The sequence below is a fragment of the Odontomachus brunneus genome, unplaced genomic scaffold (assembly GCF_010583005.1).
Source record: "Odontomachus brunneus isolate Ranch 3 - 2012 unplaced genomic scaffold, Obru_v1 Obru_scaffold_020, whole genome shotgun sequence".
In the NCBI taxonomy this organism is placed as follows: Eukaryota; Metazoa; Arthropoda; class Insecta; order Hymenoptera; family Formicidae; genus Odontomachus; species Odontomachus brunneus.
The window spans coordinates 1,647,739-1,667,057 of record NW_022639470.1 but is presented as its reverse complement, the minus strand read 5'-3'; the positions used below and the strand labels follow the sequence as shown (position 1 = coordinate 1,667,057).

Here is a 19,319-nt window from a genome sequence, read left to right as displayed (position 1 = left end):
ATACAAGATGTCATTTTCGATCAAATTTTCGAACAAATAACCGTGTTTTCAGATACGAGTTCTCATAAGACGACAGAAAAAATGTTGAATAAACCATATACATATATATAAACTCTCTCTAAATATGTAAGCAAAGAGAAAAAACATGGTCTATCGTTGGATATTAGTGTGAACAATTTTAAACCACGGGAGAATATGATGTTTGAACAATAATACACGTATCAAATATTTTTCCGAATTTGCAACGTACGTGGTGAATGAACCTTCTACGTCAAATTATGCTAAACCCAATTATTAATATTAACATTAGAGTGTTCGATGGAGTCATTTTTATTCCTTTAAAATCTTTCTGTTGTTGTCATTTTTCTTTCTTGTGGTTTTTAGGAAAAAATTTCTCGTGATTTTCAATTATTTTTGAAGTAGAACACACTGAAAGAGTAACACTGGAAGAGGTCGGTGATATTGTGATGATTTATCTTATGATTAGTCTTAGATGCCCAAAAAGAATCATTTAGAGACTATTTAATCACCAATATATAAAGAGGTCGGTGATATTGTGATGATTTATTTTATGATTAGTCTTAGATGCCCAAAAAGAATCATTTAGAGACTCTTTATTTAATCACCAATATATAAATTATTGTTTGAGATTTGTTTTTTTAATCCCGATTATTAATTGATTATTAAGTTTATATCTTATTCTGTGTGCATTCACCAGTCTTTTTGTACTAACTATAAAAGCTAAATAAGTGACAATTATGATGCATCTCTCTTACTAGAAATTATAAGTTTGGAAAAATTACAAAAATTACTGTAATTTGTTTACAATACGAAATTTGTATATTTTGCAAACTGTTCTTAGTACGTTCAGAAGTCAATAGTGATTCGAGTAATGAGCAATATACCGAGAGAAGTTATACGATAAAAAATTAAACAAACAAATATTTTAAATCAAAATACTAATAAATTTTTGTATCTGATTAGGAAACATCGGTGAGAAATATCGGTTCATAATTTTTTGATCGGTTTATCTGATAAAATGCCATTACAATCGGAAGTATCCGATTAAATTTAATCGAATATCCTGATCGGATATAAAAATACATCGATATTTTGGTCAGAAATATCTATTTGTTAATTTCTTATCAAATAATTTCTCTCAGTATATATTAAAGAAATTACATTAACATTGAGGAAAGTACATTGACATTAAAGAAAATACATGCTGATTTTCTAAATAATTCCATTATTCAGTAAAATACTCAAAGTATCTTAAAAATATTTTTTTTTCTATTCACAATATAACAATTGGAATAAACATTAAATTTCCTCTTTAATATCATAAAAGTATATCGATTTTACCGACTTAAAAAATGTGAGTTTTCATGATTTTTCTGTTTTGATTTTAGATAGGAAGAAAGAGAACTCATGTTTGAGAAAAGATTGGAAACCGATGAAAAAATTATGAACCGATATTTCTCATTGGGCGTTTTCTGATCAAATACAAAAATTCATCGGTATTTTTATCGGAAATATCCGTTTGTAAACTTTTTATCGGATAATTTCTCCCAGTGCTGGGAAAATTTTAAAATATTAGAATCACAAGGAGTCAAAATAACTCCTTCGGGCATCCACAGGAGGTTGTCGTTCTCATTTAATAAACCCCACTATTCATTTCCAATTAGTAAATTATGGATTAATCGATTCTCATTAAAAATTCCGAGTTCGCTAAACTAAAGACTCGAAGATGGTAAATAGTTTCGCAGATACGAGATATCACTTCTTGACAATCTGTAAAATGAAAGATACATATGCATGGTCTTACGTGATCGGTTCGCCGACGCCGAACTCCAGAATCTGCATGTTTTGATAGGCGTAGTGCACCATGCTCGCGTATCGGGCCCACGCTAGCCACGGTGGAACCGCCGTCGCTAGGTAGCCGCCCAAAAGCTGCGTCGCGAGGGTGTAGAGGGCGGACGCGGTAATGCTCACCTGCAGATCCAGGCAGCACGCGCCCACAAAGAAGCCGACACTCTGCAAGCGTATCGTGAAACTGAGGGATCGCGATGATAAGGGGAAGAGGTCGGCGATAAGCTCGACGGTGGTTTGCCGTTTACTTCAATCGAGCAAAGCATCTTAAGCTAATTGAATAAATTCTCGAATAAAGCATCGGCTCACTTAGGCCTCCTCTTGGCGATAGCTTTTTAGTGACCAATCATTCGTAAATAAGCGCGCTTCACTGCGCGAATTTACAATCACGGCGATTCGACGGCCGTTCTTTTTGCATTTTTTCTTACGCCGGCTTTTATAAGTACGCTGGGAAAAAAGTGTTCGATATTTTGTGACCATAATTGTATGGTAAAATAATTATAGCCAGGCAACCCATTTATGCAGTAAACGCTATGTTGTTAACAATAACTTTGTATGCACACACGTTGCTGCTATTTACTTTTTCGTTAGAACAATAAAAGGCTTTTATGAGAAGAACAAATGCTTTAGGTGAATAAACTGCACAAATAAACAATTCGGGGTTGCGTATGGCGAACTAACTGCTCTGCAATTGACCCTTCGCGTACAATCAGATTTTTTTGGACACAGTGCAATCCGAATCTGTCAGATCTGGAGAACTTTGAATTAGGATAACTATGTTGAAAACTAATATTTCTCAATAATTTAATTTAATCCCTGGTGGAAATTTCACGCAGTTTGTAAGCAGTTATTGAACAGTTATATTAACGTTTGTCGAGTAACTGACGAATAAAACTGTTGGGATCCCAATCAAGATGTAACGCTTTATCTTCAGTTACTATATACAAAAAATGAACAATATCTGAACTCATTTATTGACCGAGAACTGAGCAATAATTGGACAAAGAAACTATTCAATCGATTAATAAGCAAGTTTATTGCTCATAAAATGGGCAGTTTTGTGCTAGTAATAATGTATATTGTGTGCATACTTGCTTATTGTACAATTTTAATTTTTAATAAAAGTCAGTACAGTCGTAGATATAAAGAATGTCTGATTTTTTGTAATAAGTTTCAGAATATAACCGAATAGTTAAATATAAGAAACGTATTTCTTAGATACTATTCCCTCATTGGATAATTTTTAGGTTACGTTCCCAACAAAAAGTCGGACTTTCTATTCCACAATTGTACAGGAAATCTAAGGTGCGTTTCTAAGATAGTCTAATGTGTTCTTGTCGCAATGCAATTCTATATCATTAATATACAGCCCATGCTCGTTTTGTCACTTTCAACTCTAACCTTGCTTGTCACTTCTGCCATAACGTGTTATTTTGTTAAATTTCCTCCAACTTCCTCTTCCTTGCTCTATGTTTTGCTACGCGTTCACTTATTCTTTATATAGTTTTAAGATCGTCTCTATACAATATAATTTTTATCATGCACTATATGTATGCAATATAAACCTTAATAAAACTATGTTTAGTTTCTTTCCAGTTTTTGCGCAGTTTCAATACAACTATGAAATGCAATAATACTAGACAGTAACTGATTAAGTGTCTAGTAAAACAGCATAGATTTATACTAGGGAATTTCTTAATAATTTAAAATTTATATTTATATTCCTATAACTAGAAATTTTATTATTTTTTTAACTGAAAAATATTTTCTTAATGTGTGCAGTGCATGGTTATTTCGTCTAAAATAAATTACTGAACTGATTCGATATTACATTATATTTGAAGAACTCGCTTTCACTCGAGTGGAATTCGAACTTGATATTCTAAATTATGATTGTCTCACAACGCTACCTCTCCAATTGACAGATCTGTCATATATTTTTATATATGTTATAACGCGCAATTATATAAGTTCCCAACAACATAATTTGATACCACAAAACGTAAACAATTTAGATAAAAATTATATCTTGTCGCCATTTTCTTGTTGATTTGATTAAAACTATAACTAAAATCTGTTTTATTTCTACTCAGGTTAACAGTAACATCTTGCATCTCACGTAAGGTGTTTGACAATTAACGACTATTAATGCTCGTGCGCGACAAGCGGTAGCACGAGTTCTGTAAGACTAATTTCTTACAGAGTTGGATGCTCGAGATTCATGTATGATTAAGATATATAGAAATAGTTGCTGTCATTTTCTTTGCTACTCGAACAAATGTGCGTTTTTAATTCCAGCCAATAAAGAGCACCGCCCAAAGTAGCCTATTTTTATCAATAGTCTATTTTATTTTATTTTATTTAAGTAGTCTGTTTCTCACAAAAATAGATCTCATCGGGAGACATATCAAAAGAAAGCTCTTTAAAAGCAGATCATTATTGGTCAAAGAACTTATATGTTACAATTTGTAATTTTGGAAATATTATGGAGACTCCAAGTGTCAATATTGTAGCCGGAAACTGTTACTAGTAAAAAAATGGTACTTCTACAAAAGGATCGAGTGCTGTACTGACTGAAGACTATAAAAAAAGTTCATAGCGCATAATTGACAACTAAAGACGATAAGAAAACAATTTGCTCGGTTACCAAAAGCTCGTCGAGAAATGTAAATTCTTAAAAGCAGCAGCAAAACGTTCGTGTTCTAAAATGGAACATCGTGTTGTGTTCATCGAATAATCGTGCAGCTGCTACGAATTCGAACGAAGGACTTTTCTATGCATTGGCAACGGTGGATTTAGAACAATTCGCTTCAATTTTCCTAAAGAGTATGCAAGTTAATACTATGATATACACATTTTTTAAATCTATGAAAATTAAGTTTAATTTTATGTATCTCAGCCTAAAATGTTTTTGTAAAAATTAGAAATTTTTTGGGCGGCACTCTTTGTATCTCACGGCGAATACATTTCGCCTGTGATAGCCAACTTTTAACAATAACAGCAAAACGCTTTTTGCGAATGTTTGCCAGTATCTAAATGAAAGCATCTAGATGGTCATTTAGATGGAGAAATCGAAACATTTAAATGGTAAAGACATATAACATCTTCATCTTAGATAAAAAAACTGTGCCATTTTAAAAGAAGATTTAAGATGTTTTTGATACAATATCCAATAATAGAATTTGGTACTTAGAATTTTTAGTGGCATTTTATGTAAAGATTTCTTAAAAAAATTAATAATTTATACGCCAAACATATGATTGCATTTAAGAGCAAGTCTATTTCTAAGAGTAGCGGAGATGAAGATTTCTTTCACGATTATGAAAAAAATAATGTTAGTGCACAGCCAATTATCAGCAATAATATCGACATACTATCCTATTTAGAGTCGAAATCGGAGAAGTTGTATTCTCTAACATATTTCCCTAATGTACAAAGGTTGCTTTCCAACAAGAGACACAAGTCGACACAAACATCATTCTATCTTTGTTCCACATTTAGTGAGTAACAAAGATAGGATGATACTTGTGTCTCTTGTTGGAAAGCAACCAAATAAATCTTTTTCAAATATAATATATTACCACCTTCATTGGCACCAGTGGAACATCTTTTAGTACAGAACAACAAATGTTTATATCCCGTAAAAAGTATGAGACGAAACTTTTGAAAAGCTCTTATTTTTGAAAAATAAAAACTTAAAAATAAAAGTATAAGTACTGTTTATATATTTCTTTTATCATATGTGCAATTTTTTTACATATTTATGTAAATTATCTAAAAGAATCTGAAAAACAATCTAGATGAATGGTATAACCATCTTATCTTTCGTCTGGATGCTTTAAAAGCAAAACCATCTTCATCTCTTCTAAGATGGATTTACGGATTTTCATCTCATCCGCATCTACACTGTAAAAACTGATGTGTTAAATTTAATATTTCCCAAATCATCCACTCTCATTTGTAAATTTAACACATAAATAAATAAATGTGGTAAAAAGTTACACGCATAATATGTAAAAAATTAACATAAGAATTTAACACTTGAATACCGTCAGGAATCACAGTTTGTGTTAAACTGACATATATATAATGTTAAATCAACTAGAATAATGTTACTTTAATACTTGAGAGAAGTATTAATCTACGGTTTTGATGAAATGAAAATGTTAAATTGACAATCTATGTCTGACATATTAAATATGTCAATTTAACACAACCTGTGATTCCTAACGGTTCGAGTATTAAATTCTTGTATTAATTTTTTCCATATTACGTATGTTACTTTTTAACACATTTGTTTTGTGTTAAATTTACACATAAATGAGAGTGGGTGATTTAGGACATGAAATGTGTTAAATTTAACACATCAATTTTTACAGTGTAGATGATCTTAAAATCATCTAAGCACAGCACTGCTTTTAGCTAAGCCCGAATCGGCTACTGAGAATCAGCTGATATTATACTGAGAGAAAAAAATAGTTGGAATAACTATAATCTCACTATATTTTATAGTTTGTTTTGACCTCAAACATATATTTATAGTTTATCTAAACACGAAAATATAGCAGAATGAACACACATTTATAGTCACCATCTTATTACTCTATGTGTATAGTAAAGCACGCTTTGGGAATATAGTTACATGTACCCATATTTTCCAAATATTCCAATTTTATTGACTATATAAAATAGTTAATTTCTCTTACTATTTAATATTTGCTACCTTACTATGTTTTTTATTTCAAATAATTATAATTCTTGGTAAAAGTTTTACATGAGTCAGTTATACTATGCTTATATTGTAAATATTACAAACATTATGGTGACATTTACTATAAAAAAGAAAAGAATTTAACCTGAATTTAACTTGAATACCGTTAGGAATCACAGGTTGTGTTAAATTGATATATTTAATATGATTGTCAATTATATTAATATAATCAATTATAGATTGTCAATTTAACATTTTCATTTCATCCAAATCGTAGATTAATACTTCTCTCAAGTGTTAAAGTAACGTTTTATTTTAGTTGATTTAAGATTATATATATGTCAGTTTAACACAAACTGTGATTCCTGACGGTATTCAAGTGTTAAATTCTTATGTTAATTTTTTACATATTATGCGTGTTACTTTTTACCACATTTATTTATTTATGTATTAAATTCCTAACTATAATCTTTTCACTATGCCATTATAGTTCCAAATATCATACATTTTTCTCTCAGTGTACTACTCAGTCATTTCTTTATGCGTGAGACTTGTTCTTTTTACCCGACAGTTTCTCTCCGGTGCGTACATCGGTCAGACTCACCCTCCCGCTTTTGCGCGGCGTGCTCTATCCGTATACGCGATAACCGTGAGATTTAGCGCGAGTCGTAATGGAGCGGAAACACACGTACCTGCGCGACCACGGTGTTGAGCAGTAAGAACAAGAGCAGCGTGACGAAGACCGCCGGACTGTGGAAGCCTAACATCGGGTAACTAATGATATGGTAGACCGCGGGCAGCGTTACCGTCAGCGGCAGCTCGCCGACCATCTTCGCCAGGTAGTAGGCCGAGAGCCGATAGGATCCTGACAGGCGCTCCTTGTTGATCACCTCGCGCTCCGGGGGAACTGGAAAAACGCGTCGTCGCGTGTTATTTTCAGAATTATCCCCACTCTCCTTCTCTCAATCTCCCCGTCTCTCGTCCCTTTCGTCGACGCGACGCGACGCGACGCGATGCGACGCGCTTTACGGCGAGCCGGAGGTGATGCTAAAATGGGTTTTACATCCTCGTCGCAGTAGCTCACGGTAGTTTCGTGTTCCTCGCACTTTTAGCACCATCATCGACCAGCTTCGCGCCGGGTCGTTAAGCTAATAAACGTTCCGCCGCGAAAAGCGAAATCGCGTTCTCAGTCGGTGATTTGCCTTCAATTCGATAGAAAATCGATCGATCTTTTCGACATATATATCTACTGCGAAATTACTCAATAATACTGAGAGATTTGGTCGATTCTTTTTAACTGCACTGCTAAACTAGTGCAATAAGAGTTAAGCCTAATCTACAATGTGCTCTTTGCTTCCTGTTTCTTGTTCTGTCTTTTTTTTTTAGTTTAAAGTTTGATCTACAATGTGTTATTTGCTTCTTGTTTCTCTTTTTTTATCTCTTTCTGACTCACACCTTAAGCCTGATCAAATGCGTTCTGTTTCTTGTCTTCTGTCTTTTTCTGGCTTAAAGTTTAAAGTTTGAGTCAGAAAGAGATAAAAAGAAAGAAACAGGAGGCAAATAACACATTATAAATCAAGCTTTAAGCTTGATCTACAATATGCTCTTTGCTTCCTGCTTCTTTCTCTTTATCTCTTTCTGATTCAAACCTTAAGCTTTAAGCCAGAAAAAGATAGAAGAAATTCTATGTTTCTTGCCTTCTTGTCTTTCTTTCTTGTCTTCTATCTTTTTCTGGCTTAAAGCTTAAGGTTTGAGTCAGATAAAGAGAAAGAAGCAGGAAGCAAAGAGCATATTATAGATCAGACTCAAACTAAAAAAAGACAGAGAACAAGAAACAGGAAGCAAAGAGCACATTGTAGATTAGGCTTAAGGCTTGAGTCTGTAAGAGATAAAGAAAAAGAAACAGGAAGCAAAGAGCACATTGTAGATTAGGCTTAAGGCTTGAGTCTGTAAGAGATAAAGAAAAAGAAACAGGAAGCAAATAACAAGCTTTAAAGTGGGACAATTATATTTTGCCTCACTCTATCTTATTGCACCAATCCAGCAGTGCAGCTAAAAAGAACAGTCCTGTCCTTATCGGTATCGGTTTTAGTTTTCGAACGCAATTTGTCCCACGTCTATATGCCCATTTTACGCGGAGATATGGACGAGCGGCGATTCTCAAAGAGGAGCAGAGGCCCGGCAACAATGTTGCACACTGCTCGCTTCTCTGTAGCCAAGCGCGCCGCCGTAAGAGGGAGAAGTGTCAAGTCCGAGGTGTGAATGCACTACAATGTGCTGCGCGCACACCACCGGTCGCGGGCAGAAGACTGCACGCCGTCTTAATGGCTATCTACAATATGTGGAGTAAGCAGTTGGCGCAAGAAGTTGAAGTGAGAAATAAAAATAATTTATTTCGCTTGCGCCTATACACTAACTCCCTCACACCGGAAGTACTTCTCTTAAGGGGATGTTGAAGCTGAAAACTTTACCGACAGAATACTGATTTCTTAAGGCTTATGTCGTATCGGTTGTATAAAATTATAAATACTGTTACGCGCGCGCGCAATAAAAGTACGTGCAAAAATAAATAGGAGCATTGCTCAATATTTGATAAAAACGAAAAAAAAATTTGTAAAGTCTCAGGTTGCTAGTTAGCGTAATATTTGCTTGATCCAAAAGTTCCGAAAGCTTGTACATACTGACAGTATGAATGCTTCAAACAGAAAAATTTTAAAGAACATTGCTTTATCTTCGCATCAAAATTCATATTGGAAAAGTTTGTAGAAAGATTTCTATACATGAATGGTTAGGTTTTTCGCTGAATGGTAAAATAAAGCAACACACGTTTAGTAAGTTCTGTATGTATAAGAAATACGAAAAACAGCGTAATTCTTCTTCTTTTTCTTCTCAATATTTATGAAACTGCAGCATGTGTTCCTCTAATGAGAAATTAATATAAAATAATGAGAAATTTAGATCCAAAATTTAGGTCCAAAGATTCTCCCTCCTTAGAAAAGATTTCAATAACACGTAGGTAGTAAAGTTGTTGCTAAAAGCAATGTCGACAATGGTGGAAGCAGGGTCGACGCCTGCGCGACACAGTCGTAATATCAGCCAATCAGAAGTGTCCTTTTGGAGCGGGCAATTAAAATGTAAGCGGTTCAATATTTGAATAAATAAGCCGTCACAAGCAGTCACAAATGTTATCATTAATAATATTTTTATCCATTAGAGGTGTCATTCGAAGGTGTCTCAGTTCTGACATGATACGAACGGATTCTTGAAATCAGAATAATAGCTTTCCTTGTCAAATTTGAGAAGTTTGAGAACTAGGGCTAAGTGAGTCTTACCCGAGACGATTAAAGTATCGATAGCCGTGTGTAATAGAAGAAGCTTCTATAAATTAAGGATAACGTGATTGTATTAGTAATCATCTCTGTGTTATTTTTCGAGTTCGTCATCGATTCCAGCATTCCCTTCAGTAAAAAAATACTTCCGGTGTAAGGGAATTAGAGTATAAGTACATATATATGTAAAATAAATTATTTTTATTTCTTATTCCAACTTACGCCAAGCTTACCTCGCATATTATAGACGGCCGTTTGAAGTTCATCTACAATGGGTTTGGCAGTAAGCAATAAGACGTAAAGTAGTAAGCAAATTGAATAACTATGGTCGATTATTCTTGTAATTATTCTTATAATAATGTAATAGTTGTAATAATTCTGATCAATTGCTTACTTTTTATTGCCTACTACTAATTCCATTGTAGACGGACCTTTAGGAAACTTCAAATTCTTAAGACGTCTGTATCTCCGCGATAAATCGACCTATGAACGTGAAACGAATGCCGATTTTCTCGGCATTTCGCACGACTCGCGTCTACATTCATCGAGTAAACTCTTGTTGTGACATATATCTTCCTCCCCCTCTCTTTATTCAATTATCATTTATAAATAATCATTATTTGAAATTTTTCACGTAAGATCATTAGATCTGGATTTAGATCTGGATTTAAATCTGGATTTGACTTTTCTTCTTTTATATTTAAATTCTATAAATTATATCAAATAAGTAGGAGTCAATAAATAATGGCCAACAAAAACCAAAAATAAATATGGGAGATAAATTCAATTTATTTAAATAATATAATCGAAATCCGGAAAATGTTTCAGCCAATTGTTGGTCCTTTTCAATAAATTTTAACGAAAAGATAAATTATTGTGAAAATAATGTATTTTCTTCAGTCTGCGTAATAACAATTAGTAATAATTAATTTAATAATTATAAATATAACAAATAAGCACAAGTCCAATAAATAAATTTATTTAAATAATACAATCAAAGTTGACAGAAATGTTTCTGTCATATATGTTGCATTGCATTTGTAAACACGATTTAACAGGAAAACTCAAACTTTAAATTCAAATCTGAATTTCTTACTTGAGAGGAGTTTCAATTAACGACTGTTAAAGGGACGCCATATTTAAAAAATTTTACCAACGAAATACTGACTTCTTTCTGCAAAGTTTACGTCACATTGGTTGCACAGAATTACAAGTGCTTTTACGCAATGAAAGCAAATTACGTGCAATAATGAAATGAAGCATTGCTCAATATTTGACGAAAACAATAAAAAATTTTTAATTTGACATCTGGAGCTGTCAATTAAGGTAAAGTATCAATGCCCTAATCCTGGGCATTCTTATTGTGTTTTGATCTTTAAATACGAATATTTAAACTTGCAATATAGAATGTATTTACGTACTCAATATTTGTACATATATTGAAAGTTCAAATATTTGTATTTATAAGGATCGATTTTTTTCCTCCTACTTCTTGGTAAGCTACCTAATAGTTAAATATTAATGTCATATTATAATATTAATATCATGTTATAATTATTATACATTTATCTTTGTCTAATTTAAAGAAAAACAAAGGCAGAACACATGATTTAACTGTTAAGTAGCTTACCAAGAAATTGGAACAATCGGTTCTAAACAAAGAAAGTGCCCACGATTAGGTACATGTCCGGGCATTGGTACTTTTACCTTAACATATACATTTACTTGATACTTGAAAGTTCTGCAGCTTGTACGAAGCATGCGTGTATGTTTGCTTCGTTAACGAAATTTTAAAGAATATTTCTGTATGTTAACATTTTCTATCTTTACAATTGAATGTAGAAGTTCAGAAGTATACGAAAAGGCACAAAGATTTCTATATATGCGTGGTTATGTTTTCTGCTGGCATAGTAAAACAAAGCGCGCAGCACATATTTATATCTTAAAATAAAATATTCCGAAATAAAGTCTATGTACAAGAAATATACAAGAAAGATAACATGACTGTGTTAACGACACCTTTACGTTATCGATATTTCTCGAGTCTGTCATCCACTTTGACATCCCCTTAATACGAATCTACAGTCTGTATTAATAACTGTTATTTGAGGCTTATTTCCTGTGAAATCCCAGATCTGAATTTAGAATTAGATTTGACTTTTCATTTGGATCATACGTGATATACGTGACATCATATTTATAATTCAACTAAAACACATATCTGAACATCTGACGTGAAAGTCTCAAGTAAGAATTTGATACAGATTTATATAAGTTGATACAGATTTATGAAACGTTTATTATAGAGTAAGCGAACCTATTTCGGAACAGCACCTATTTCGAAACACTTTAATTTTTTTCCTGTATTAGCTGTCAAATAATATCAGGTGCTGTTCCGAAATAGGTTCGTTTACTCTACACGTGATGTATCGTTGCGTGGAAATGGAAAATTACGAAGTTTCACGTCACGTATCTTGAAAAATTTTGCACAGAAATCTCGTAATTTATTACTTTTTCCAAATAATACGCACGCGATTTCTCGAAATTTGGGTTAGTATAATTATTTCATCGAGCGTACCCTTTATTATTATTAAAATTATACGACCAACGGCGAGCATTATGCGAGAAAATCACACTAGATTGATGTGCGCTTGCGAATTTATAACCAACGGTTGCTCACCGATATTGTGCTTGAGTTATCACTGTAATCTAATGATCTCTTTCAACCAATTATTGGCTGCCAATATCGGGCCGATATCGATAATCAGACATCTAGTAATGGCTCACCACCAATATAATCCTAAAATCTTATACGGGCAATCAGCTTCATGCATTTCCACATACTCGCGCGATATCCGCGAAATTGTTTGCTTATTTCCATTTCCGTAAATCATTCGGGAAAGCGAGCTTTTCCACGCAATTACTTTTCCAAATTCGCATGATTACATTTTCCGTCGCGGGCTCCACCATTGAAAATGCATCTCGGGATTTAATTTAATCTGACGTTGCATCGGTTATTCCCGCGCCATTTACGGTATTGTCGGTATGAGTCATTGTCCGGATAATCAGTCTGCATCTCGCCTGCGATGGGAGTTTCCTACGCCGTGTCGGAATTTCGGTTTTGCGAGAAAACGCGCGAGTGAAAATGCGATTCGACTCACAGCTAGAGAGTGCACCGAAGTGCGCGAAGAGCATCCAGTACGTGGTGCTGAAGAACATCCAGCCTTGGATGTCGTGGAGGGCCGCTTCTGTTCGGGGAAGCCTCAGCCATAAAAGCCCGGCCAGCAGTCCTAGCGCTATCGTTTGCAACCAGTTCAAACGCGACAACATTCGCGGCCGCGCCTCTTGAAAGTTCCTCTCCGTTAATACCTGAAACATCGCAGGACAACATTCTCCATATAATACAATATCTTCGATTGCTCATAAGCTCGTAAGCTTCACGACGATGGAGAACCTCATCGAAAGGATATGTGAAGTCAACACACCGACTTTAGAATTCGACGGTACTGAGTGGAGTTTCAGCTTCCTTTTGGAACGTATAAGAGTACTTTTACGTTCAGCAAAAAGAGCTTTGCCAATTAAGGAGATACTATACTCGGAACTTTCTGAGTGACAACGTATTTTCGGTACCTTCGGAGCGGCAACTAGAGCGCTATTAGTGTCTTTCTTCTTGGATATTTTTCTCTCATTAGGGTGTTTGAAAAAATCCCCAAAAATTAAAACTTCTTTTACTACATAGCTTTTTATGAAAAGAATAAATTACTAAATATTTTGTTTCTAAGAACTTTTAAACAAAAATGCTCTGAGAAAAGAGCACTTCTTAGTGTGCATTCACACTTTGAAAGAAAAGCAGAAAACAGCAAAGCAGAAGCCAATCAGAACGTGCTGTTGGTTAAATAGTAGTCGACTAATTTCTGCTTTTTTATCAGCGCGAGTTCTGATTTGTTTCTGCTTTTCTGCCTGTGTGAATGCGTCTTTAGAATGACCCGAACGCTAATGATTGTCATTCAAAGGATTCACGTTTGGGAGCTACGTTTTCTTTCGTTCCAGAAAAAGGAAAATATTGAAAGCGCGATTTGTTAAGACCAAGACTCGAAACCCAGAACTTTTTCGCTTGGTGGGCAACTGTTCTAACCACTGAGCTACCATGTTTCTTTCACAAAATGTTTTACTTTATGGTATATAATGGTGAATTCACTGCACTGTGTAGAATTTTCTCAAAATCGTGCAGTAACTACAAAAAAGCTTCTCAACTTCTTTCTCACGATCCGCTGCGTTACTACCTCGTCCGCGTCATGGACGCAGGAAACAACAACGAGCAAATAAATGTATATCTCCAAACAGCATCGTATATCCTTTCAATAAGTGCGTGCCGCTAATATTTTGCATATCCTCTTCTTTTAATATTCGGATATTCGGATTCCTATTACATAATTTCTTATTGAGGAATATGCTCTGAATTATAGTCTACGCGTCCTCTTTTTTATAGATAAATAATGACGTGTTAAAGAGGAGTACATTTCATATAAGACTTTTTACTTAGAGGAAACGCTTAAAAGAATTCCCTGTTTACAAATATTTCTTTTTGGTAAACAACTGCGTAAAATTTTTAGTTATCACTTAACTCTTTAAGTATCACTGGTACAAATAGGGACCACTTAGGATCGGGTTGAAATCTTATAAATGTGCTATTTAGAGTGTTTTTAACAATATTTCATTAAAAAAAAAATGTTACTAGAATGTTCCATGAATTATGCGCCTTAAAGGGTTAAATTTGGCGAATAATCACGCGCGATGCAGCGCAGCGTGTCACGGTAAGTACGATTTCCATTATGCTTGCACATTAGAACAAACTGAACAAAAAATCTTCTACTATTTTGCAAACAACCACGTAGATTTTCGAGTTATTAATTTAAGAAAATTAGTGGACAATTACACGCGACCCGCGCACGTTCAAGGATTTTCTTTAATTACTAATTAAAAATCTACATAATTATTTACAAAATTTTAGAGGACCCTTTTGTTTAATTTGATCTAAAGTCAAATAAGTACACACATAATATCGTCTTTACCGTCATACTTAACACTGTATCGCACAAGATCGTTCACTAAATTTTTTTAATCAATAACTCAACATTTTACGTGGTTGTTTACAAAATAATAGAAGACTTTTGTATTCAATGTTATGAGTTCTAACTACACACTAGTGGACTTGCGAGTTGTGTCAGACATCCTCTATATGCGTGGTTAAGTTTTGCATTAAATATGGTTAAACAAAGCACCACATTTATATAAGATCTATATCTGTTATAAGAAATACGAAAAGGGTAAAGTGTAATTGTGTTGGTGTTTATCTGATATAACATTTTGACAATATACTTTATGTTATCGACATTTTTGGAGTTTGTCATCCACTTTGGCATCTCCTAAACACTACTAAAATACTAATTAACAAATGAAACGCTAACTTCACATCCAACATCACAACCAAATAGTTCTGAATAGCTTATTTGACGTCTTTTTGACGAGTACTAAAAAAGAATTTTTGATATAAAGATTTTCTTTAAATCATTGGTTATATGCGAGATAGCTTGACACATAGAAACAAAACACCTGGACGACATCGACGTCCGTGAGAAAATAAAATGCAAAGTTTCGCAACGTCAGCATCGAAGGTCTTTTTGAATAAACATAACCTGTGGTACGCGTTCACAATATCTTATCTTGAGTATTACGCGCGCGCGTGGAAGGATATTTTCGTTCTTACATATTTGTTTGATTAAGATAAACAAAGGACACGGAATTGATATTCTCGTGTCTCCATCTGTTCGATGATTACATAGGGGAGAACAGAGCATATTTGCAAACTTTTCAGAATTTTGCTATCTCTTTTCTCACAACTAATTGTCGCGTTTGATTGTGTAAAAGTATTACAAACGATTTTCTTCTATGTGTGTGTGTATGTGTAGTTTTCATGTTGGATATAACCTACTAAATATTCTGATGAACTACATATATTTATCACAAATCAACTTATAACGAGTTGATATATATGATCTTATATAATGCTAGCCTAATTTACATCCTATCCGTTTATTTATACTGTAATGAACTTGTATTTGTAATAAAAATAACTTTTATTACGCACGATAATAAAAAATACTATACAACTTCAACAAAAGAAGACTTCATTCTAACTTATAAAAAAAACACATTACAAAAGTTTATTTATTTAATGGAAAATACGAATAAAAATTTTCAAATTTGACGTTTTAGAACATAGATACTTTTTCCTGTGTTTCATTAAAATCGGGATAATATTACAATTAAAAAATAGAAAAAAAACTGATTTAGTAATAGCAAAATAAATTTCCGAGCCTCTCGAAATTTTGTATTAATATTTTCCACTTTAAATGAATAAAGTTAACCGGCGGGTTATTAGCTAAAATGAAGTATCTTACAAGTGTATGATATATCTCGGATAAAGAAAGCAATTTTCATTCATAAAATGATTAAAATTGAGCATGAGCGGACGAGGTAGAGTTGGTCCGTAATGGCCAATAGGAGGACTGTGGAGACTTCTTGCGTAGATTCTGTAACTACTAATGAGGATATTTGTTTTATATGGCTTTCTTTATCTCCTATGCCATATTGGGTTACTGAACCTGGTATTAAGTACAAGATGATCACGTTGTTGCATATCTACATTTTGGTTATTACAAAACAAAATATACAGAGTGTCCCATTTTAAAAGATCCACCCTCATAATTTTTCAGCCAAGTATATTCAGCAAAAATATTTCAAAAGTTGTCGGATTCAAAGGGAGACATCTGAAGGGTGACTTTGACTTTGACCTTGGAGGTCATTCTGAAGGTTATTCGAAAGTCAACTTTGCTTCTTAAATAGAAACATTAATTTTTTTCTTATGGAATTTTATTCTACGTAAAAAAACTAACTTTTGTTTGAAAACAATTTTTATACGACTTCTATTTTCTAAGGTATTTACGGAAATATCTACAAAATTATTGGATTTAATAATTTTTTACTCGAATTCTATCAACTTTAGAAAAATAGCAAGAGATAAAAATTATCTATTTTCTTCTCGTAGAGCTCTGAGAATTTTTTCAAAATGTTTTAGTTAACTTTTTAGTACTGTATTTTCTTGCATTTTCTTGAAGTACTAAAAAGTTTATAAAAAATTCTGAAAAAATTCTCGGAGCTCTATGAGAAGAAAATAAACAATTTTTATCTCTTACCATTTTTCGGTAAAGTTAATAGAATTTGAATAAAAAATTATGGAAACCAATAATTTTGTAAATATTTCCGTAAATATCTTAGAAAATGGAGGTCATATAAAAATTTTTTTTCAAACAAAAGTTGTTAGTTTCTTTACTTAGAATAAAATTCCGTAAGAAAAAATAAATGTTTCTATTTAAAAAGCAAAGTTGACTTTCGAATAATCTTCAGAATGACCTCCAAGGTCAAAGTCAAGGTCCTTTCAGATGTCCCCCTCTGAATCCGACAACTTTTGAATTTTTACTGAATATACTTGGCTGAAGAATTATGAGGGTGGATCTTTTAAAATCTTTCACTCTGTATGATTAACAGAATCGTGGCGGGCATTAACATATAAACGCAAACTGCCTCTATCATGTTTGTACAGTCAGTCACAACAATTAGTCGTCTGAGAAATTGTAACTTCAAAATTCTAAAATATGGGGCATCTAGCTACGGTCTCCTCTGTGGAAGTCTGCGGTATCACGTCCAAACTCAAACGTGACCGAACTTGCGAGGTTTCGACGGAACTGCCCGATGTTACCGTGAGCCGTGCGAAGAACGTGCGCGGTTCCAGTAGGTAAAAGTGACGCAAGCGACGCGGCACTCGTACAAAGCGCGACATGGCGATTACGAACGGTCGCATACCGGTCGCACGTAATTATCCGGATATGGTGAATCGCGACAAACGCGACCCAGTTCTACTGTCTGTGCGCGGCCGACCGCGCTTCTTTCTCGCGGCGCGTTCATATCCACGCTCGTGTTTTCTTTCGGTCGCCTTCGCGCGCCGCGCCATCTACGAGACGCCGCGCAGTCGATCGGCCGCAATCGTCGTCCTTCTAAGTGGGAATAATCGATTCGACGAACATTAATCCACTTGCATCTTCTTAGCCGCGTCCGCGATGAATAATCGATTGATAATCGGTTGCGCGACAAACTCGGGGCCCGTATTAATAGTCGTTTTACTGCTGAAAGTCATAGCTCAAGCAGTTCCTGACATATAATACACAGGGTGTTCAGCGTAATGGTACGCACGATTTTCTAAATATTCCCGATGGTTTAAAGAAAAAGTTGCGAGGTAAATTTTCAACTGCTTCGTGCAGGCTACAACTTACAAAAGGCAAAAGAAATATCTTTTTTATAAAGAAATTAAGGTCACCTTGAATTTTTTAAATGGCACCATACACTTTTTTTACATAATACTGTAGAGGACTTTAAGATAAATTCAACTATCACAAATGTCAGTTTTGTTAATATTTAATATCAAATGTGCAGCATTATTTTAAGTAGCAGTATTTATAAGCAAGAGTTATCTTCGGTGGGTTTTTTCTTATAGAGATATCTGAAAGCTCTTGTGTATCAAATACCAATTAATAATGTCCAAGATTTTCGAGAAAAGATAATTATAGATTGTGCAAATTTAAGTTCAAGTAATATAATAGCTACTGCGTACAGTAATTTGTTAAAAAGAGCAGAATTTTGTGTTGCAGAAAGAGGCAAACAATTTGAACATGTTTTCATAAGTTAGAGTTTTTCTATTGTTTTATTATTGTTGTTAATAAAAGTGACATTTATATTTAGTATATATAAGTGACATTAATATTGTGATAATGCGTTGAATTCATCTGAAAATCTTCTACAATATTATGTGAAAAAGATGCGTGATGCCATTTAAAAAATTCAAGGTGACCTTGCTTTTTTATGAAAAAAACTTTTTTATCTTTCATTATTGCAAGTTGTAGCCTGTACGAAGCAGTTGAAAATTCATCTTGCAACGTTTGTCTTAAATAGTCAGAAAATGTCTAAAAAATTGTGCGAGCCGTTATAAACACCCTGTATATGTTTTAATATATATGTAATAGTTCTATCTTGAAACTCATTTCAAGATGAGATCTTGAGGAGAGATCAGATAAGGAAAGATCAGCTGAGAATATGTTGAAAGTTGTTTCGCGCTCTTCAATAGTTGATTATTGAAATAAGATCAGATGCGCACGTATTAATAGTTGCTATATTTCCTCTTAAGAGGAGTTTTAAATTCAAGAAAATCTCATATTTTACTTATTTCATATGCAATGATGAAAAAGACTTGTATATATACAATATCTTTTTGATAATGATGAAATTGCCTCTGATAC

At 33.7% G+C, this 19,319-nt stretch overlaps 1 protein-coding gene across 2 annotated transcripts in view; it reads right to left on the bottom strand.

Moving 5' to 3' along the window:
* The window catches only part of LOC116842047 (ABC transporter G family member 9), a 314,419-nt gene that overhangs the window by 2,614 nt on the left and 292,486 nt on the right, over window positions 1-19,319 (bottom strand). For both annotated transcript variants that reach the window (XM_032810693.1, XM_032810694.1), the window contains exons 10-12: window positions 13,071-13,278; window positions 7,273-7,487; window positions 1,826-2,034 (exon numbers count right to left, since the gene is read on the bottom strand). In XM_032810693.1, coding sequence (XP_032666584.1) covers window positions 1,826-2,034; window positions 7,273-7,487; window positions 13,071-13,278 — 632 coding nt within the window. The remainder of the gene's footprint in view (window positions 1-1,825; window positions 2,035-7,272; window positions 7,488-13,070; window positions 13,279-19,319) is intronic.